The 24,235-nt window shown below is 42.2% G+C and overlaps 1 protein-coding gene across 1 annotated transcript in view; it reads left to right on the forward strand.

Moving 5' to 3' along the window:
* The window catches only part of LOC111971766 (zinc finger protein 585A-like), a 35,488-nt gene extending 11,253 nt beyond the window's left edge, over window positions 1-24,235 (forward strand). Inside the window, exons 8-10 of the mRNA XM_070446018.1 lie at window positions 2,651-2,781; window positions 3,486-4,627; window positions 23,634-24,235. Coding sequence (XP_070302119.1) covers window positions 2,651-2,781; window positions 3,486-4,627; window positions 23,634-23,943 — 1,583 coding nt within the window. The 3' untranslated portion in view covers window positions 23,944-24,235. The remainder of the gene's footprint in view (window positions 1-2,650; window positions 2,782-3,485; window positions 4,628-23,633) is intronic.

Below are 24,235 nucleotides of genomic sequence, written 5' to 3' on the forward strand. Positions count from 1 at the left end.
GCATTTCATGGCTACAGATGTAAGTGCTACGGTGCGATAGTCATTTAGACAGGTTACCMGGAGTTCTTTGACACACGGACTAAGGTGGTCTGCTTGAAACATGTAGGTATTACAGACTGGGTCAGGGAGAGGTTGAAAACGTCAGTGAAGACACTTGGCAGCTGGTCAGCGGATGCTCTAAGTACGCGTCCTGGTAATCCATCTGGCTCTGTGGCCTTGTGAAAGTTAACCAGTTAAAAAGGTCTTACCCACATCGGCTACGGAGAGTGTGATCACACAGTTGTCCGGGAACAATTGGTGCTGTCATGCATGGTTCAGTGTTGCGAGCATAGAAGACATTTTGCTTGTCTTGTAGGCCCTACGTCACTGGGCAGCTTGCGGCAGGGTTTCCCTTTGTAATACGTGATAGTTTGCAAGCCCTGCTACATCCGACGAGCGTCGGAGCCGGCGCAGTAGGATTCGATACTAGTTCTGTATTGATGCTTTGCCTGTTTGATGGCTCGGAGGTCTTAGCGGGATTTCTTATATGCGTCCGGATTATATCAAATCAAATTTTATTAGGTCACATGTGCCGAATACAACAGGTGTAGGTAGACCTTACAGTGAAATGCTTACTTACGAGCCCCTAACCAACAGTGCAGTTTKAAAAAATACGGGTAAGAATAAGACATAAAAATMAGTGTCCCACTCCTTGAAAGCAGCAGCTCTAGCCTTTAGCTCGATGCAGATGTTGCCTGTAATCCATGGCTAATGGTTGGGATAGGTGGGGACGACGTTGTCGATGCACTTAAAATCACATTTTATTGGGTCACATACACGTGTTTAGCAGATGTTATTGGCCGCGCACGACTCCAACACTATCATCAAGTTTGCTGACAGCACAACGTTGGTAGGCCTGATCACCGATGAAACAGCCTATAGGGACTGATCGTGAACTACAGGAAATGGAGGGCCGAGCACGCCCCCATTCACATCGACAGGGCTGTAGTGGAGCAGGTCGAGAGCTTCATTCCTCAGTGTCCACATCACTAAGGATCTATTATGGTCCACACACACCAACACAGTCGTGAACAGGGCTCACATCATCCCAGACTTATTAATGAAGCCGGTGACTGTGGTAAACTCATCAATGACATTTGATGAATCCCAGAACATATTCCAGTCTGTGCTAGCAAAACAGTCCTGTAGCTTAGCATCCGCTTCATRGGACCACTTCCTTATTGAGCGCGTCACTTGTACTCCCTGTTTGAGTTTTTCTTGTAAGCAGGAATCCGGAGGATAGAGTTATGGTCAGATTTTCCAAATGAAGGGCGAGGGAGAGATTTGTATACATTTCTGTGTTGTGGAGTAAAGGTGATCTAGAGTTTTCTCCTTTGGTTGCTCAGGTGACTTGCTGGTAGAAATGGATTTCACTTTCCCTACATTAAAATCACTGGCCACTAGAAGCGCCGRRTCTGGATGAGCATTTTCTTGTTTGCTTATGGCCCTATACAGCTTGTCTTAGCGGTCTTAGTACCAGCTTRGGTTTGTGGTGGTAAATAAWCAGCTAGGGAAATATAGATAAACTKTCTTGGTAAATAYTATGGCCTACAGTTTATCATGAGGTATTTTATCTTGAGCGAGCAGAAACTTGAGACTTCCTTATTATTAGAGATTCCACACCAGCTGTTGTTAACACACCCCTCCCCCCTAACCTTACCCGACGCTTCTGTGCGATCTTGACGATGCATAGAAAAACCATACTTGTTCAGCCACGAATCCGAGAAACATAGGATATTACAGTTCTTCAGGTCCCGTTGATAGGATAGTCTTGAACGGAGCTCGTCCAGTTTGTTCGCCAATAGAACGGAGAGTAGTGGCAGATTATTTCTCTCTTAAGCAGTCTTTTCCAAYTCTTGGGGATTAGGGCCTGTTCCGGGGTTAGCAGTATGTCCTGAATTTGGTTGAGCCGCCCAAAAAGGTACATATTGCAGCTCTAAGATCAGCGCAAAAACCACGCAAAAATAGCTGAATTGGTCAGGAGAAAACGGCAGCGCTCCATTGCAGTACTATTCATTTCCCTTGTCGTCCTTACCTCCAAGGATTTATCCACGTTGTTTGTATAATCTTTGATGCCGACAGAAGTTGCACCATTGGAAGACATACAGTAGCTTGCACTATAGCCTACATAAACTTATTCCTGCACTTTGAAGGATTGCAGGAAAACGGATTTGGTGTGCCATCATAGTGGTCTCTGACTTGTGGTCAGACTCGCTTAGTATTTCGTAAACATCCTTTCTGAATTTAAAAGTAATCCTAGAAGTAATCATCTAGTTTTTCCAAAAGTAACTAATCMGATAATATTTTTGCTGGTAAAGAGTTTTCTTTATCAGTTAAATGTAATCTGTTACTCCCCAACCCTGTCCCCGCATTGCTTAGCTATCTTGCACGCAGACACAATCATATTCTAACCAGATTCTTTATTTACTGCATTTCCTATTATTTACTTAATGAAAACAATGTGATACATCAATTAATAAATAGTATATCAAGACGTTATGACAAGTGTTACCTTATATCCTAGCCAATTCTAGACAGTGTCAATAAATATACTGTTGAGCATTGKCAGTAGCTCACCTTACCACCTCTTTTCCCCCAATCACTCTCTCAGGTGAAGGACATCTCACTAGAGGCCACAGGAGCTTTGTGAAGCCAGCGGGACACAARGCGTGGAGAGATGACCAATCAATCACTGTTGATGAGGGGAGTGGAATCTCAACCCAGCACGTTATCATGATAGAGGTTAGTGTAATAGTGTTGCAGAAAAAATGTGTTACTTTGTAAATCAAATGTGGCCAGTTTATTTTCAGAAAGGCTCTCCTCAGCTATTCACGAAACCCAGCACAAAAAGTTTAGGGAATTATTCATATTTTTGCATCACAAAAGAGTTTAGGGTGAAAAAAATATCTATAGATTTCTATAGTATGTGCACTGTAGTGGCCATTAGTAAATGGTAGTAAATATGAACTATTTAGATCTTATTTAATAATGAAAAAATGATTAAACTGCCATAAACTCAAACTATTCCTTAGYTAWWTARCTATRAGAAACAATTTGAATATTAAACTCACAAAAATTACACACACTTACCATAAAATGTGTTAATTGTAATGGTAGCCATTTTGAAGAACCATAAAGAAAAAATGATGGTGACACACCCACACGTGATATCATTGAAAAGCCCAGAATGTCCTCTCAAAGGTACAACAGGAACTAACACAGCGGCATGTATGGCCTTAAATCAAAAAAACAAATACCCATTAGAAAGGACAAAAATGTATTGCTGGATCTCGGGGGATATTTCAGGAAGGCTCCCCTCAGCTATTCACTTGCTTACATGCACATCCTGATTTATCTGCCATAGGGGRGCTTGTGAGACTTCCCTACGACATTGTTATCCAATTCTACTCATGTACCGGTAATAACTTCCTCTCTTATTGTGTCAGTCTGCAGATGCAGAGGCTGCAGTTCCTGAAGGATTGTCTCTGGTCAAGCAGGAGAGGTCTGAAGGAGAGGAGGACCGAGGGCACAGCAGGGACATCCAGACTGGAGAAGCAGCTGGAGCGCCCCCTGTAGCCACGGTAAACCATACCATTGCCCCAGCGCAACTCTGGACCCGAAGCAGAATCGCGGAGGTCAGTGGAACGCCGAATGCKGTCCTCAAGTCAGAGACAGACATCAAGACTTTAACTGTAACACAAAGGCTGTTACACACAGGATCTGACCACAGATCAGACCCAGAGAGACTGGGGCTGGGGCCACTGGGCTGTCCTCCTGCTCCTGGCTCAGAGTATTTACCGGTATTTCAACATAGCCAAAGGACGGTTCATTCCCATGGAGATGGTGACACGTTAGCCACTGGCGGTGATGCTCTGTCTTGTTCTTACACTACAGAGATGGACCCTGGAAACATGCCCTTGGGTTTAGAGACACAGACTGATCTGTCTAGACGGGACTGGAACCAGTACAGTAGTAGTGTATACTCTGAAGGGCGCCTAGATGAGAAAGGGGAGGGTCTGGTCATAGATGAAGTGACTACAAAAGTGGAGGGTGACGTTCCTCCCACATGGAATGCAGATAATCACCTAGGAGATGGACACTCACAGGGCAGAGATTTCTTAAATTACAGGGAAAGGTTAGAGACAAATCCAAATGGCTCTACCCATTCTCCTTTACACGTGTTCAGGGATCGCGACCCAGTGTCCACGTCGATGGGGCCTTCCGATTCACACGGCCGCTTCCTTTTCTACAGGGCAAGAGCCCAGGCTCAGGGAGGGGGAGAAACATCAGGCAGTAGTAAGGGTAAACGGTWCCTCTGCATGTTCTGTAACAAAGGCTTCAGCTGCACCCAGAAGGTAGAGATCCACCAGAGGTTCCACACGGGGGAGAGACCCTTCAGTTGTACCCAGTGTCACATGCACTTTGCCCAGGCTGGTGACCTGAAGAGGCACCAGAGGATCCACACAGGGGAGAAACCCTACAGCTGCCCCCAGTGTGAGAAGAGGTTCTCCCGCCAGGACCACCTGAAGATGCACCTGAAGGTCCACACGGGAGAGAAGCCGTTCGCCTGTACGCACTGCGGGAAAAGGTTCTCAGAGAGGAGCTACCTCAGGATACACCAGGAGAAAAACCATTCCACTSTATAACATAGAAAGTAACCATTCCARTCGATAATTTCMGARGTTTAGCTCAAWCTCWGCATTAAAGACAAAGATGCATTTTCATTGTTGTCTGCAGATAGATTTCAGTGTTGAATATTCCAGGGTAGACTATTGCATACAGACATTGTGTGATAGAGACAGCATATTTACACAGCGTACAAAACATTAGGAACACCTGCTCTTTCCATAACAGACTGACCAGGTGAAAACTATGATCCCTTATTGATGTCACTTGCTAGATCCCCTTCAATCAGAGTAGATGAAGGGGAGGAGACAGGGTAATTAATGATTTTCAAGTCTTGAGACAATTGAGACATGGATTGTGTGCCACTGCCGTTTCAGAGGGTGAATGGGCAAGACAAAAGATTTAAGTGCCTTTGAACGGGGTATGGTAGTAGGTGCCAAGCGCACTGTTTTGTGTCAAGAACTGCAACGCTGCTGGGTTATTCACACTCAACAGTTTCCAATGTCTATCAAGAATTATCCACCACCCAAAGGACATCTAGTCAACTTGACACAACTGTGGGAAGCATTGAAGTCAACATAGGCCAGCAATCCCTGTGGAATGCTTCGACATCTTGGAGAGTCCAAAAGGGGTGCAACTCAATATTAGGAAGGTGTTCCTAATGTTTTGGACACTCAGTGTATGTTAGGTCATATTTTGGCAACAGTTACATCACACGTATCTGATCAATAAAATGAGTTTGTCAATGACATGTTTGTTCTACATTGTATACAGTGAGCTCCAAAAGTATTGGGACAGAACACATTTTGTGTGTTCTGGCTCTGTAATCCAGCACTTTGGATTTGAAATGATACAATGTCTGAGGTTTAAGTGCAGACTGTCACCTTTAATTTGAGGGTATTTTCATCCATATCGAGGGAAAGGTTTAGAAATACAGCACTTTTTGTACATACCCTCCCTTTTATGGGACCAACGTATTGGGACAAACTTAGTTAAGTCGAAGTTTACATACACTTAGGTTGGAGTCATTAAAACATTTTTTTCAACCAACACATTTCTTGTTAACTATAGTTTTAGCAAGTAGGTAGGACATCTACTTTGTGCATGACAAGTATTTTTTCCAACAATTGTTTACAGACAGATTATTTCACTTGTTCACTGTATCACAATTCTAGTGGGTCAGAAGTTTACAATACACTAAGTGACTGTGCCTTTTAACAGCTTGGAAAATTCCAGAAAATGATGTCATGGCTTTAGAAGCTTCTGATAGGCTAATTGACGTCAAATTGGAGGTGTATCTGTGGATGCACCTTCAAACTCAGTGCTCATTGCTTGACATCATGGGAAATCAAAAGAAATCAGCCAAGACCTCAGAATAAAATGTTGACCTCCACAAGTCTGGTTCATCCTTGGGAGCAATTTCCAAGCTTCGAAGGTACCACGTTCATCTGTACAAACAATAGTACGCAAGTATAAACACCATGGGACCACGCAGCCGTCATCCGCTCAGGAAGGAGACTCGTTCTGTCTCCTAGAGATGAATGTACTTTGGTGCGAAAAGTGCTAATCAATCCCAGAACAACAGCAAAAGACCTTGTGAAGAGGAGGAAACCGGTACAAAAGTATCTGTATCCACAGAACGAGTCCTATGTCAACATAACCTGAAAGGCCGCTCAGCAAGGAAGAAGCCACGGCTCCAAAACCGCCATAAAAATCCAGACTACAGTTTGCAACTGCACATGGGGACAAAGATAATATTTTTTTGAGAAATGTCCTCTGGTCTGATGAAACAAAAATAGAACTGTTTGGCCATAATGACCATCGTTAGTTTGGAGGAAAAAGGGGGAGCTTGCAAGCCGAAGAACACCATCCCAACCGTGAAGCACGGGGGTGGCAGCATCATGTTGTGGGGGTGCTTTGCTGCAGGAGGGACTGGTGCACTTCACAAAATAGATGACATCATGAGACAATTATGTGGATATATTGAAGCAACATCTCAAGACATCAGTCAGGAAGTTAAAGCTTGGTCGCAAATGGGTCTTCCAAGTGGACAATGACCCAAGCATACTTCCAAAGTTGTGGCAAAATGGCTTAAGGACAACAAAGTCAAGGTATTGGAGTGGCCATCACAAAGCCTTGACTTCAATCCCATAGGAATTTGTGGGCAGAACTGAAAAAGCGTTTCAGCAGGAGGCACACAAACCTGACTCGGTTACACCAGCTATGTCAGGAGGAATGGGACAAAATTCACCCAACTTATTGTGGGAAGCTTGTMGAAGGCTACCCAAAACGTTTGACCCAAGTTAAACAATTTATAGGCAATGCTACCAAATACTAATTYAGTGTATGTAAACTTCTGACCCACTGGGAATGTGATGAAATAAATAAAAGATTTCTCCACTATTATTCTGACATTTTACATMATTAAAATAAAGTGGTGATCCTAACTGACCTAAAACAGTGAATATTTACTGGGATTAAAWGTTAGGAATTGTGAAACGTTTTTWAATTTTTAATTTCARCTTTTATTTAACCAGGTCGGCTAGTTGAGAACAAGTTCTCATTTACAACTGCGACCTGGCAAAGATAAAGAAAAGCAGTGCGACACAAACAACAGAGAGTTACACATGGAATAAACAAACATACAGTCAATAACACAATAGAGGGAAAAAAATGTCTATATACAGTGTGCAAATGAGGTAAGTAAATAGGCCATAGTGGTGAAATAATTACAATTTAGCAATTAAACACTGGAGTGATAGATGTGCAAAAGATGAATATGCAAGTAGAGATACTGGGGTGCAAAGGAGCAAAAAAATAATAACAGTATGGGGATGAGGTAGTTGGATGGGCTATTTACAGATAGGCTATGTGCAGTGATCTGTGAGCTGCTCTGACATCTGGTGCTTAAAGTTAGTGAGGGAGATATGGGTCTCCAGCTTCAGTGACATTTGCAATTAGTTCCAGTCATTGGCAGCAGAGAACTGGAAGGAATGGCGTTCAAAGGCGGAATTGGCATTGGGGGTGACCAGTGAAATATACCCGCTGAAGCGCGTGCTACGGGTGGGTGCTGCTATGGTGACCAGTGAGCTGAGATAAGGCTGGGTTTTTACCTAGCAAAGACTTATAGATGACCTGGAGCCATTGGGTTTGGCGAGGACCAGCCAACGAGAGCATACAGGTCGCAGTGATGGGTAGTATATGGGGCTTTGGTGACAAAACGGATTGCACTGTGATAGACTTCATCCAATTTGCTGAGTAGAGTGTTGGAGGCTATTTTGTAAATGACATCGCCGAAGTCAAGAATCGTCAGGATTGTCAGTTTTACGAGGGCATGTTTGGCAGCATGAGTGAAGGATGCTTTGTTGCGAAATAGGAAGCCGATTCTAGATTTAATTTTGGATTGGAGATGCTTAATGTGAGTCTGGAAGGAGAGTTTACAGTCTAACCAGACACCTAGGTATTTGTAGTTATACACATATTCTACGTCAGAACCGTCCAGAGTTGTGATGCTGGACGGGCGGGCAGGTGCAGGCAGCGATCGGTTGAAGAGCATGCATTTAGTTTTACTTGCATTTAAGAGCAGTTGGAATGCCCCGGAAGGAGAGTTGTATGGCATTGAAGCTCGTCTGGAGGTTAGTTAGCACAGTGTCCAAAGATGGGACAGATGTATACAGAATGGTGTCGTTTGCGTAGAGGTGGATCAGAGAATCACCAGCAGCAAGAGCGACACCATTGATGTATACAGAGAAGAGTCGGCCCGAGAATTGAACCCTGTGGCATCCCCATAGAGACTGCCAGAGGTCAACAGGCCCTCCGATTTGACACACTGAACTCTATCTGAGAAGTAGTTGGTGAACCAGGCGAGGCAGTCATTTGAGAAACCAATGCTGTTGAGTCTGCCGATAAGAATGTGGTGATTGACAGAGTCGAAAGCCTTGGCCAGGTCGATGAATACAGCTGCACAGTATTGTCTCTTATCAATGACGGTTATGATATCGTTTAGGACCTTGAGCGTGGCTGAGGTGCACCCATGACCAGCTCGGAAATTGCATAGCGGAGAAGGTACGGTAAGGTACGGTAGGATTCGAAATGGTCGGTGATCTGTTTGTTAACTTGCCTTTCGAAGACCTTAGAAAGGCATGGTAGGATAGATATAGGTCTGTAGCAGTTTGGGTCTAGAGTGTCTCCCCCTTTGAAGAGGGGGATGACCGCGGCAGCTTTCCAATCTTTGGGGATCTCAGACGATACGAAAGAAAGGTTGAACAGGCTAGTAATAGGGGTTGCAACAATTTTGGCTGATAATTTTAGAAAGAGAGGGTCCAGATTGTCTAGCCCTGCTGATTTGTAAAGGTCCAGATTTTGCCGCTCTTTCAGAACATCAGCTATCTGGATTTGGGTGAAGGAGAAATGTGGGAGGCTTGGGCAAGTTGCTGTGGGGGGTGCAGGGCTGTTGACTTTACAGTGTCCCAGAACTTTTTGGAGTTTGTGCTGCAMGATGCAAATTTCTGTTTGAAAAAGCTAGCCTTCACTTTCCTAACTGCCTGTGTATATTGGTTCCTAACTTCCCTGAAAAGTTGCATATCACGGGGGCTATTTGATGCTAATGCTGTACGCCACAACTTCTGACTTCAACTGAATGTGTATTAAAGTAGTCAAAAGTGTAGTATTTGGTCCCATATTCCTAGCGTGCAATGATTACTTTAAGCMTGTGACTCTACAAACATGTTGGATGCATTTGCTGTTTGTTTGGGTTCTGTTTCAGATTATTTTCTGCCCAATAGAAATMATTGGTAAATAATGTATTGTGTAATTTGAGTCACCTTTTATTGTAAATAAGAATAGAATATGTTCTTAACACTTCAATATTCATGTGGATGCTACCATGATTACGGATAATCCTGAATGATTCGTGAATAATGATGAGTGAGAGTTAGATGCACAAATATCATAACCCCCCTAAAATGCTCACCTTCCCTGTTATTGTAATGGTGAGAGGTTAGCATGTCTTGGGGGTATATGTAACTTGTAACTTTCCCACTCATCATTATTCACAATTCATTTAGGACTATCTGTAATCATGGTAGCATCCACATTAAATTTAGAAGCGTTTAGAAACATTCTATTGTTATTTACAATAAAAGTGACTCCAAAATGACGCAATACATTATTTACCATTAATTTCTACTGGGCACAATATAATCTGAAACACAACCAAAACAAACAGCAAATGCAAGCAGCAAAGAAACCCTACCCTCTCCTCTCTAGGCACTTGTGGAGAGCTGAAACAACTTGATAGGTGTACGGCTGTAAGCAATAGGGTGAATGCACCTTGAAGTAAATTAAAGTAAAGTTAAAGTCAGCTCTGTTAAAGTACACTCAAGAAAAACATGAACAGATCTCAAAGTGATTCAGCAGTATCATTAAATCGGGTTAACATGCCCCACCAACATTAGACAATTATACTGAAAGGCCTTATATTGCTGAAATAAATACATCTAATCAATGATGAGAATACTCTGATTAACCGATATGTGACATAGACATTGTGGCGTAGCAGGAAGATTGGCGTACCGTGAATCAAGAGGTTGTGATTTGAAATTCAAGGTGAGGACTGTTTAATTATTARTAATGTATTTAGAATTTTAAAAATGTCACCTTTATTTACCCAGGTAGGCCAGTTGAGAACAAGTTCTCATTTACAACTGTGACCTGGCCAAGAAAAAGCAAAGCAGTGCGACAACAACAGAGTTACACATGGGATAAACAAACGTKCAGTCAATAACACAATATAAAAATCTGTATACAGTGTGTGCAAATGAAGTAAGGAGGTAAGGCAATAAATAGGCTAATAGTGGGAAGTAATTACAATTTGGCAATTTACACTGGAGTGATATGTGCAGATGGGATGTGCAAGTAGAAAAATGGGTGTGCAAAATAGCAGAAAAACTAAAACAAATATGGGGATGGGGTTGGGTTGTAATATGGGGATAGGGTTTGGGAATAGTCCAGCTGGCTGGAATATGGTTGGAGCTGGGTTTGTCATAAGCATTTAGGAAAAACTTAGCCACAGATGGATAGGAGAAACGAGTATCATTGACTTCACCATCTATTGTTATGGCCAATGCTTTGGTATATTCCGTAAATTGGAGAGGCGTTTTTCTACGCTGTAATGGACACGGTACAACTTTTGGTAGGCTGCGGTATAGCAAAGCCAAGTCCCATGCTCATGGTTTTCACAGGGGAATTGAAATTATAGGCTACAATGACTTTGCTCATGATGCACTCCGCAAATGATATGGAAGACCACCACGCATCAGACACAAAACACCAATACAAATTAAACAGCACAACAAAATAGATATGAAAATTCAAGGAACTTGTTTATCACACAGTTATACCATTTATAAAATGGTCAGTTTTTTTGTTGTTGTACAGACTAGCTAAAAAAATAAGTGGAACTTGACAAATTAGCCAATGGATTGATTATTTTCTCAGTTGCAATTCGCTGGAGCCGCTGAGCCGGAGAAGCGTGTAGTAATCATACTGTAGAACTCATTGCGACCAGCACTAGCCGGTCAAATGAACGAGTCACTCATGAGTCACTCAACAAATCATGACTCTCGAGTCAGTTAAAAGAGTTGTTAAAAAATAACGAATCGTTCGAAATGCACATCACTAGTTGCAATCCGCCAATACAAATTTTAAGAATAAGTAAACGGAAGTGAATAGTGGCTCTTTGGCAATTCCTTGTTATGTCAGCTGTCAAATGAAATCAACACGTGCAAAATAAGCAAAAGGAACAGCAGGTAACAATCCCAATTGGGAGAGGCCAGAGATTGCCAGACYCGTAAATTGGGATAAGGAACAGATGTTGGGTATTGGAGAAAGGCCATCAGTGCGTGTTCTGTAAACAATACAGCGGATGAAGGTGCGGCATGAGCGTTGTGAACAGAGAGATGTGGTTATGGACAGCTAGGAAGAAAAGACGAGTGTAGTTGGAAGATGTGTGTTGAGGAAGAATGGCAAGTACAAACCGTACTCTGCTTTTTCTGATGGCTCAGAAATTTAACCTGAAGAGAGTGAGGATGAATTACCTGCGGTGGCAGGTGTGATGAAGACCTCAGAGTCCAAGCCTCGCCCCGATGATCATGCAAAGTATGATTCGGTCCCAGTGGGAGTGACATTTTTGGAGAAAGTGGATCCCTGCCTTTTGGCTGACCCATATGTCGTCTCAGGCTGGGGCAAAAATTATTTGGGTACTGTTAAATCGMTGAAGGTAGCTCGAAGTGGACTTAATGATTTTCAGTGTTTCTTCCCTTTCTGAGGAAGAGGGCACTTCGCAGAACGCACCTCTGGACAAGACCTGTGACTTGATTTGCTCTCTGGAGCAGGGTGCCTTTGAAAGGAGTCATTACTGGGGTGGCATTAAGTGTTGAGGTGGAGAAACTGACGCCCGCCGTTTGGTGCTACGCTGACACTGTCTGTCCTTTTGAGTCTTTACCTAACAAAGTCATGTTAGAATATGTCAGTTATCCCGTGAGAGCTTTTGAGCCGAACCCACAAAAGTGTTTCAGATGCCAAGCTTATGGTCATGTTGCAGCAGCAGTGTGTAGGAGGTAGATTCCCGAGAAGTGAGCAGGAGGGCATGGGCCGAAGGAATGTTAGTATCAATTGTGGGGGTTCCCATGTTGCTGGGGATCAGAAGTGCCTTAGTGCGAGAGGGACTGGTTGAGGTTGTCAGAGTAGAACAGAAGGTGTCGTATGCTGAGGCAATGAAGAGAGTAGAGGATGATGGGTCAAGGGTGAGTAGTAGGCCTAGGCCAATACAGAGTGATACACATTTGTGCTTCAGTAAGGTTGGCTTCTTAGCATTCATAGCCATGGTTATCAACTGTACCACAGAAATGGAACCTAAATCACAGAAAATAGATGTGGTGGCAGCTGCAAAGAAGTACTTGGGTGTACAAGGTTTTACTGCAGGAGAGTTACAAGGTGTGTTGAATGYAATAGTAGGCCTGGTGTAGGATCAGTGAGGGTCAACGTAGTGGACTGGGGTGGTGGTGTTTTTTTTATGAAATAGTGGTGTATATAGATGAAGGGTTAGTTTGATGGTACAATTTTTCCCTTTCCCTCTTCCTTTTTGTATCACTCAATGTAACGTGATCGCCCACACTCCCGCACAGTAGGTGGCGGCATGCACAAACAATGTGCGAACACCATGATACCAAAGAAACAGAAGTAGTGTAGTGAACAAATACAATTTCCACGTTAGCGTTTTTGTTGTTATTTAGACCTTTATTAACACATTGGAACTCAAAATACATACGAGCATCATAAACGTKCCTCAGGTAGTCTTTACTTCGCGTTGGAGACGGAACTTGGTTTATTCTAGGTAGACGCTAGCTAGCTGCTAACCTAACGATGGCTAACGGTATGGTTTTTCACACTCAAATAGCCTCCATTATGGAGGTGCTAGCGAATGCAGCCGTGTCAGAGATCTGTAAACTCGTAGACGACGACTATGCAGTGTTTCGTTTGGAAATAACTCAAAGCCAGAAAGAAAACAGGGGATTGCGAAGGAAACTACAGCTACTGGAACTGAAGGTGGCACGGGAACGCGCAGAGAGGACAATACGAGAGCGCGTCCTCGCCAGTCGTCCCAGTAGTGTRAAGATTCACMACCGAAACAGCGGAATGGCAAGAGGTACAATTTGCAGAAGGTGGAGGCTGCGGGGCTGTTGCACCGTTCTCCTCTGCATACGTGTTCAGATGTGTTACTCAGAATTGTGTCTTGGTTAGTTTTTGAATAGTACGCAAWACTGACCTATGTTAAGCTAGCCACAATAAGGATTAGCCACACGAGTGGAACTTTAATTTCGCCTTCAAAGTAAAATTCCATKATTGAAAGTGATGCAAATGGTTAAAATTATGGAGTCATMGCATATTTGGAATAGATCATGCTACAATGTTTTTTTCTTTCTGACAATGTCAGAATGTCAAATTCAACTAAATACAATAATTTGTTATTTTAACACAAACACCTCACTATAAAGCCTATTGTACGTATTGACATTTTATATTGCAATGTGGCTCATTTCAGTGGTTTCGAAGTCTCYCAATAAAATCTATGACACTAATATGTGTGTAAAGTCTTCAGTTGTGTTTTGTGGGTATCACTGAGTGGYCTGATTCTCCATTTCATGGACCCAGAATCCATWGGTAAGGCTGTACAGTGCATATAATTATGCCCCCAATGCAATTCAAGTCTAATACATCCATAGTGATGTAAWTTTTTTWATTATTGTCTTTTGTTTAATTTATATGACATTCCAATCTTGTTCAGCAATAGCTAGTCCAAATATGGCATGATTCTTATGTATGTATCCGTTTCCGCCACTTTCAATTGAGGACTTTTATTTTGAAGGCAATCCACAAATTCCACATAGGTGCAATAGTTCCCCTTGCTATCTTGCAAAAAAAATTAAATCGCTATTATTTTACCAGGCAGGTCAATTAAGAACAAAATCCTCTTGCACAAAGACCATGTCAGAATAGGCATTTTAGGTATGAGGAAACAGAACGTTTTAAGTATGTAAATTTTCAAAAATCGAGTTTGATTTAAATGTACCATTTTGTTGACGATTTACAGTAGTGAGTGCATACTTATTCATACTTWTTTTTGTACTGGACGCCSGTGGGAATCCAACCCACAACCCTGGCGTTACAAGTGCCATGTTCTACCAACTGAGGTACACTGGACAGCAAATGCTAGTATGTTATACTCATGTCGCCATTTCATCTAGTAGAATTCACTGCAGACTTTTGTGMWAGACTCCCATGTGTTTGACATATGRMGATAATTAAAGGTGCAATATGCAGAAATCCTTCCACCATTTCCTGGTTGCTAAAATTSTAATAGTTCGCCCAATTTCAGTTTGTTACAAAACAAGCATTCATTGTGTAGAGAATCATTGTAACATCTAAACCGATGTTAAATATATTTTCCATAACCAAAAATATTGTATTTTCAGCTGTTTAAAGCAAAAGACGCAAAAACTAAACTTAAGAATGGGAAGCATAGAAATGGCACACATAAAACAGATCTATCGCTTCTTAGACTTGCTTTCAATGAGTGACAGATCTATAACACATTTCTATGTGAATTTTGTCCGTCCACAAAAAGTTACATGTTGCAGTTTTAAATATGGGAATGTGCTACCGAAATGAACAAATGGCGGGAAATAGCGCAATTGCGTATTAGATGACACATTCTCATTATAGATGAGCCTAGTATGTTGGTATTTGTTGCTTACTGCATTCGTTTTTACTTAGTAGTTCTAAATAGAATGTAGTATGATTAGTACACAGTATGCCGTTTAAGTTGTAGACAAGCCAGATTTGACACAACCAGTATCATATTCTAACCAGATTCTTGATTTACTGAATTTCTTATTGTCATACTCAATTAAAAAAATGTGATGCARGGAATACAATCAATCAATAAATAAATAGTATATCAAGAAGTTATGTTAAGAAGTATTACCTTACATCCTTGTCAATTGTAGACTCTGGGCGTGTCCGAATACTAGCATATTACATACTTAAACTGCATAGTATGTACTTATCATCTTAGTATTTAGCACYCACTGTTTAGTAAAAAATATTCAGTATGCCATGGCTGAAACTTACTACTCTTGGTGCGTTCAAGACAACTGGAAACTTGTAAAAAAAAAAATGAGGTCAGACTGGTAAAAAATAAGAGTTACAGGGTGTRGGCCTGGTGTAGGAGACAATAGGGTCAAAGTAGTGGAATGGGGTTGTGGGTTTTAATGAGTGTAGGGCAATCAGAAGGGTGGTTCTCTTTCCCCTTTTGTTTCACAATGTGAAAACACAAAAGAAGAAGCCCTTTCACTATAGCGGAGTGTTGATGTTTTGGGCCAATGTTAGCTAGATAAGTAGCATGCACTCAAAGACTTGGCCTCCATTGGAATGACCTAGGCAACTATCGCTAGGCTACTTATGACGATGTATTACGTTTTTTTGCTTTTGATGAACTTTGAGATTGTAATGAAGAGAGCTATAGAAATTAAATMAATTATTATTCTACCAAAGATATTTTATTTAGTTTAGTAGAGCAAAAAGCTGATGAAAGGCCAAGAACCCGACACGCACTCTTCAATAAAAAAAAAAGTGATACTAGCAAGTGTGCGTGGGTTTCTTTTTTCTTTAAACGTATCAAKTGTTTACCATGCACCTGCAACAAAATGGCTCAGATGTGCGAGTGCATAAAAAAAAAATGTATGTTTAAAGTAAAACACACCAACAGTCGATGTACAAATCTTTTCTTATAAACAAGAAACACTTCAATGAGAACAGAGATCCACGTTGGGTTAAAAAAAAAATCTCACCAAAAACAGTACAAAATTAATAAATAATAGCTATGAAACAAAATACCTAAAACTACATCTTATTAATGGCCATACCTTCTCCAGCATCCACATCTGGAGCCCACAGCTACACCTAGGGAGGATGAGGAGATGATAACCGGTAGGGTGATGGAGTGGCAACCCCCTAGCACCAAATCCATCACCAAATACCACTTCCAGGATGCGGCTGTGTCCTCCCGAGTCAGCACGGACTCCATATTCCTGGAAAAATATGGAAAAGGATAGCTTTCAGCATCAAKAATACTACATATAAAGCCCTGTAAATGATTGTGCTAATTGCAATACATTTCTCTGTAATACTTCCACCTTTCTAACATGTATGTCTTCACATTTACACTATCGGTAAAAKGTTTTTAGAACACTTACTCATTCAAGMGTTTTTCTTTTTACTATTTTCTACATTGTAGAATAGTAGTGAAGACAAACTATGAAATAACACATATGGAATCATGTAGTAACCAAAAAAGTGTTAAACAAATCAACATATTTTATATTCTTCTAAGTAGCCACCCTTTGCCTTGATGACAGCTTTGCACACTCTTGGCATTCTCTCAACCAGCTTTCCCTTGGAATGTTTTTCCAACAGTCTTGGAGTTCCCACATGCTGAGCACTTGTTGGCTGCTTTTCATTCACTCTGCGGTACGACTCATCCCAAACAATCTCAATTTGGTTGAGGTCGGGGGATTGTGGAGGCCAGGTCATCTGATGCAGCACTCCATCACTCTCCTTCTTGGTAAAATAGCACTACACCAGCCTGAGGTATGTTGGGCCCTTGTCCTGTTGAAAAACAAATGATAGTCCCACTAAGCCCAAACCACATGGGATGGCATATCGCTGAGAATGCAGTGGTAGCCATGCTGGTTAAGTGTTGCCTTGAATTCTAAATAAATCTGACAGTGTCACCAGCAAAAGCACCCCCAACACCATAACACCTCCTCCTCCATCTTTACGGTGGGAAATACACATCAGAGATCAACGTTCACCCACACCGCGTAGCACAAAGACACGGGGTTGGAACCAAAAATCACAAATTCGGACTCCAGACCAAAGGACACATTTCCACGGTCTAATGTCCATTGCTCGTGTTTCTTGGCCCAAGAAAATCTCTTCTTCTATTGGTGTCCTTTAGTAGTGGTTTATTTGCAGCAATTTGACCATGAAGGCCTGATTACACGCTCTCATCTGGACAGTTGATGATGAGATGTGTCTGTTACTTGAACTCTGTGAAGCATTTATTTGGGCTCAATTTCTGAGGCTGGTAACTCTAATGAACTTGTCCTCTGCAGGAGAGGAATCTGGGTCTCCATTCCTGTGGCGGTCCTCATGAGACCAGTTTCATCATGGCGCTTGATGGTATTTGCGACTGCACTTGAAGAAACTTTCAAAGTTCTTGAAAATGTTCCGTATTGACTGACCTTCATGTCTTAAAGTAATGATGGACTGTCATTTCTCTTTGCTTATTTGAGCTGTTCTTGCCATAATATGGACTTGGTCTTTTACCAAATAGGGCTATGTTCTGTATGCCACCCCTACCTTGTCACAACACAACTGATTGGCTCAAACGCTTAAGAAGTAAAGAAATTCCACAAATAACTTTAACAAGGCACACCTGTTAATTGAAATGCATTCCAGGTGACTACCCCATGAAGCTGGTTGAGAGAATGCCAAGAGTGTGCAAAGCTGTCAAGGCAAGGGTGGCTATTTTGAAGAATCTCAAATGTAAACAAATAAAATATATTTTAACACTTTTTTGGTTACTACATGATTCCATATGTGTTTTTTCATAGTTTTGATGTCTTCACTATTATTCTACAATGTAGAAAATAGTAAAAAAAAATGAGTAAGGTGTTCTAAAACTTTTGACAAGTGGTTTACATGAATGTGCCGGTGAAGCATAGGAAATAGATGGAAAAAGTGTTGTTGCTTTCAGAGAACAGGGGTACCTGTACCAATTTTTTTTTCTTCAACCATGCAGGTGATGACTGCCCCTCCAGCTCATGCAGGTGATCCTGCCCATAGATCCTGAAGTTATAAGATTAAGTACAACATTAATCAAAACATGAGCAAAGTAGAGCTGTGAACTTTCTGTAGATACAGTTAGTCGGAAGTTTCATACACTTAGCCAAATACATTTAAACTCAGTTTTTCACAATTCCTGACATTTAATCACAGTAAAAATTCCCTGTCTTAGGTAGTAGGATCACCACTTTATTTGAAGAATGTTAAATGTCAGAATAATAGTAGAGAGAATGATTTATTTCAGCTTTTATTTCTTTCATCACATTCCAGTCCGTCAGAAGTTTAATACACTCAATTAGTATTTGGTAGCATTGCCTTTATTGTTTAATCTTGGGTCAAAAGTTTTGGGTAGCCTTCCACAAGTTGGGTGAATTTTGGCCCATTCTTTCTGACAGAGCTGGTTGTAAACTGAGTCAGGTTTGTAGGCCTCCTTGCTCGCACACGCCTTTTCAGTTCAGCCACAAATTTTTCTATAGGATTGAGGTCAGGGCTTTGTGATGGCCACTCCAAATACCTTGACTTTGTTGTCCTTAAGCCATTTTGCCACAACTTTGGAAGTATGCCTGGGGTCATTGTCCATTTGGAAGACCCATTTACGACCAAAGCTTTAACTCCCTGAATGATGTCTTGAGATGTTGCTTTAATATATGCACATCATTTTCCTACCTCATGTATGCCATCTATTTTGTGAAGTGCACCAAGTCCCTCTTGCAGCAAAGCACCCACAACAACATGACTGCCACCCCCATGCTTCAACGATTGGGATGGTGTTCCCTTTTTCCTCCAAACATAACGATGGTCATTATGGCCAAACAGTTTATTTTTGTTTCATCAGACCAGAGGACATTTCCCAAAAAGTACGACTTTGTCCCCATGTGCAGTTTTCAAACCGTAGTCTGGCTTTTTATGGCGTTTTGGAGCAGTGGCTTCTTCCTTGCTGAGCCCCTTTCAGATTATGTCGATATAGGACTCATTTGACTGTGGATATAGATACTTTTGTACCTGTTTCCTCCAGCATCTTCACAAGGTCCTTTGCTGTTGTTCTGGGATTGATTCGCACTTTTCACACTAAATACATTCATCTCTAGGAGACAGAACGAGTCCCTTCCTGAGCGGTATGATGGCTGCGTGGTCCCATGGTGTTTTATACTTGCGTACTATTTGTTTGTACAGATGAACGAGGTACCTTCAGGCGTTTGGAAATTGCTCCAAGGATGAACCAGACTTGTGGAGGCTAAAATGTTGTCTTTTGATTTTCCACATGATGTCAAGCAAAGAGGCACGGAGTTTGAAGGTAGGCCTTGAATACATCCACAGGTATACACCTCCAATTGACTCAAATGATGTCAAATAGCCTATCAGAAGCTTCTAAAGCCATGACATAATTTTCTGGCATTTTCCAAGCTGTTTAAAGGCACAGTCAACTTTAGTGTATGTAAACTTCTGACCCKCTGGAATTGTGATGCAGTGAATTACAAGTGAAATAATCTGTCTGTAAACAATTGTTGGAAAYATTACTTGTCATGCACAAAGTAGATGTCCTAACCGAGTTTGTTAACAAGAAATTTGTGGAGTGGTTGAAAAATGAGTTTATGACTCCAACGTAAGTGTATGTAAACTTCCGACTTCAACTGTAGCTAGACTGCTACATACTTTATCAAGTTGCTGTGTTTGCCACTGAATTAAAAGTCTGGTATTGTCATAAGACCCGGCAACAGTTTGAACACAGGCCTGGTATTTARAACAAGTAGCTAACTAGGCTAATGTTAAATATGAAGTTGTTGCTCAACAGCAAGCAAGTAACCCTGTAGGTAACGTTACTGTTCTAACAGTTATAACRTCTAGTAGCTAGCTAGTACACCGGTAGACAGGGCATTCGCCCCGGCCTGTCTGGCGCGGTTTTCTTGCAGTTCTGTTAAAACTTCTTATGGATGAAATCCCGTTAACGGGATCGATATGACAACAGCCAGTGGAAGTGCAGGGCGCCAAATTCAAACAACAGAAATCTCCTAATTAAAATTCCTCAAACATACAAGTATTACACACCATTTTAAAGATAAACTTGTTGTTAATCCCACCACAGTGTCCGATTTCAAAAAGGCTTTAAGACGAAAGCATACCATGCGATTATGTATAAGGTCCAGCCCTAAGTCACCAAGAACAAACAACCAAGCCCATTTTTCCAGCCCAAAGAGAGAGGAGTTAAACCAAAAAGCAGAAAGAGATAAAATGAATCACTAACCTTTGATGATCTTCATTAGATACACTCATAGACTTCATGTTACACCAATACATGTATGTTTTGTTCGTGATAAGTTCATATTTATATCCAAAAATCTTAGTTTCACCTGGCGGTTATGTCTCAGTAATGTTTTCTTCAAAACATCCGGTGAACATTTTGCAAGACGAGCCACATGAATTACAGAAATACACATTATAGAATAGTTGAATAAATACAAGTGTTATAATGGAATTGAATATATACTTCTCCTTAATGTAACCACTGTCAGATTTCAAAAAAGCTTTACGGAAAAAGCACACCATGCAATAATCTCCGAGACCAACGCTCAGACACCCAAAACAAGCCATACAGATACTGCCATGTTTGGTGTCAACAGAAGTCAGAATAGCCATTATAAATATTAATTTACCTTTGATGATCGTTCATCAGAATGCACTCCAGGAATCCCGAGTTCCACAAAAATGTTTGTTTTTAAGTCCATCATTTATGTCCAAATACCTCCTTTTGTTTTGCAGTTTAGTTCACAAATCCAAATTCATGAAGCGCAGGCACACTTAGTTCAGACCGAAAAGTCAAAAAAGTTATATTACAGGTTCGTAGAAAACTGTCAAACGATGTATAGAATCATCTTTAGGATGTTTTAACATAAAGCTTCAATAATGTTTCAACCGGACAATTCCTTTGTCTTTAGAAAGGAAAGGAACGCAGCTAGCTCTCATGGCAACAGAGGCCGTATGACCTAGGCTCATGGTCATTCTGCCAGCACACTGACTCAAACAGCTGTTATCTCTCCGCCCCCGCTACTCACAGTAGCAAGCCTGAAACAAGGTTCTAAAGACTGTTGACATCTAGTGGAAGCCTTAGGAAGTGCAATCGGACCAAATTTCCACTGTATATTGGATAGGCAAAGACTTGAAAACATCAGATTTCCCACTTCCTGGTTGGATTTTRTTCTCATGTTTTTGCCTGCCATATGAGTTCTGTTATACTCACAGACATCATTCAAACAGTTTTAGAAACTTCAGAGTTTAATATTCAAATCTACTAATAYTATGCATATATTAGCAACTGGGACTGAGGAGCAGGCAGTTTACTCTGGGCACCTTATTAATCCAAGCTACTCAATACTGCCCCTCATCCATAAGAAGTTAACGACAGTGATGGCAGGCGGGAGTGAAGGACACTGCATGCTAGCTAGCTAGTAAAGAGGACTCTGGTACACAGCATGTGGCAGGGGCGACACTGTGTGCTAGCTAGCTAGCTAGCTAGCTAGCTAGCTAGCTAGCTAGCAAGGAGGACTCCGGTGTACAGGAGATGGGGGTGATAACGGTAGCTAGCTAGGACACTGGTAGACAGTGTGAAAACTCAGATATACATTTATTTCCCTTTTGACCCACATTTTAATTACATAAACAAATCAGGGGAAATCCAGAATATCAATGGGATGCTCGATGGGGGGGGGCGTTCATGCAGGAACCAATGGGATGCTCTAGGGAGGGGAGGAGGGGGTTCCTGCAATGCCCACATGCATTGCGGACCGCAGTCACACGCTATTGAAAGGCACAGCAGACAGCAGATCTGTTTTCAAAGATGTAACATTACGATGATACATTCGTAATAATTTCAAGGAAAACAAAAACTACTTKGATTTGAACACCACCGCAGAAGCTTCACTATTCCCCCTCTTCCAATGCATTGTGGCTGTAAAATTCCTGAAAAGTGTGCAGCGAATTCTACAAGATGAAGAGCCGAAATGAGTATAACATCCTGGCATTTAAAGCATACTCGATTTTAGAAAATTCACATAATTTAAAACGTTCTATTCTATCAAATGGCCTACTATTTAGGACGCAAGTATGGGTATTCGGCACGGCGTCTGTCAATAGTGTAAAATATAGCGTGAGCATTACCTAACCTAACCACCCCTTTCCCCCAATCACTCTCAGGTGAAGGATATCTCACTGGAGGCGACAGGAGCTTTGTGAAGCCAGCGGGACATAACGTGTGGAGAGATGACCAAAGCATAGCAATTGAGGCGAGTGGAACCTCAACCCAGCAAGTTATTGTCATAGTGTGACATAAAAKAATCGCAGTACATCAAATGTGGCCTGTTTATTTCAGAAAGGCTCCCCTCAGCTATTCACTTGCTTACATGTACATCCTTATTTTTCTGCCATAGGGGAGCTTGTGAGACTTCCCCAAGACATTGTTATCCAATTCTACTCATGTACCGGTAATAACCTCCTCTCTTCTTGTGTCAGTCTGCAGATGCAGAGGCTGCAGGTCCTGAAGGATTGTCTCCGGTCAAGCAGGAGAGAACTGAAGGAGAGGAGGACCCACAACACAGCAGAGACATTCAGACTGGAGCAGCGGCTGGAGTGGCGCCACCTGTAGCCACAGAGGACCTTGCGACTGCTGCCGCGCCCCAGCCCAGGACCCAACGCAGAATCACGGAGGTCAGTGGAATGCCGAACGCCGTCCTCAAGTCAGAGACAGACACCGAGACTTTAACTGTAACACAAAGGCTCTTACACACAGGATCTGACCACAGATCAGACCCAGAGAGACTGGGGCAGGGGCCACTGGGCTGTCCTGCTCCCGGCTCAGAGTATTTACTTTACGGTAACCCAAGCCCGAGGATGGTTCATTCCCATCTGYACTTGGGTGATGCGTCAGAGACTGTCAATGATCCGTCTTGTTTTTACACTACAGAGATGGGCCCTGGCAACATGCCCTTGGGTTTAGAGACKCAGACTGATCTGTCTAGAGCGGAATGGAACCMGTACAGTAGTAGTGTATACTCTGAAGGGAGCCAAGATAAGAAAGGGGAGGCTATAGTGGTAGATGAGGTGACTGTGAAAGTGGAGGGTGACGCTCCTCCCACCTGGAATGCAGATCGTCTCCTAGGAGACGGACACTCACAGGGCAGAGTTTTCTTAGATTACAGGGGAAGCTTAGAGACAAATCTAAATGGCGCCACCCACTCCCCTTTACATGCATTCAGGGATCGCGACCCAGTGTCCACATCAACGACACCTTCCGATTCACAAGGCTGTGTTCTTTTCGATCAGGTATTGAACTCAAATGACCAAAGGGCCAAGGCTCGGGGAGGGGGAGCAACATCAGGCAATAGTAAAGAGAAACGGTTCCTCTGCATGTTCTGTAACAAAGGCTTCAGCTGCCCCCAGAAAGTGGAGATCCACCAGAGAGTCCACACAGGGGTGAAACCCTTCAGCTGTACCCAGTGTCACATGAGCTTCGCCCAGGCTGGTGACCTGAAGAGGCACCAGAGGGTCCACACAGGGGAGAAACCCTTCAGCTGCCCCCAGTGTGAGAAGAGGTTCTCTCAGGCTGGTGACCTGAAGAGGCACCAGAGGGTCCACACAGGGGAGAAACCCTACAGTTGTACCCAGTGTCACATGCGCTTCGCCCTGGCTGGCAACCTGAAGATGCACTTGAAGGTCCACACGGGAGAGAGGCCGTTCGCCTGTAGGCATTGCGGGAAGAGGTTCTCAGAGAGGAGCTACCTCAGGATACACCAGCAGAAAAACCATTCCACTCTGTAAATTAGAAAATAATTTCACTCTAGCTTCTGACATTTAGATCAAACCCTGCATTAACCCCCCAGCGTGAGTTTTTTTTGTTATGCGCGTGATGTCAGAATGCACTCACTAGCTAGGTTTCCATACCAATTGGCAACAGATTGTCATGCGAATATTCTCAAATCTGCATAAAAACAATGTGCACATTTTCCCACCAGAAATGTTTCCATCAAATCAYTGCGTGATGACGTAGTGCACCCAAAATGTACTTTTTCGATTAAAGTTTTCATGTACKTAATAAAAATATAAAGATCAA

Source organism: Salvelinus sp. IW2-2015, linkage group LG13 (assembly GCF_002910315.2).
Source record: "Salvelinus sp. IW2-2015 linkage group LG13, ASM291031v2, whole genome shotgun sequence".
Classification (NCBI taxonomy): Eukaryota; Metazoa; Chordata; class Actinopteri; order Salmoniformes; family Salmonidae; genus Salvelinus; species Salvelinus sp. IW2-2015.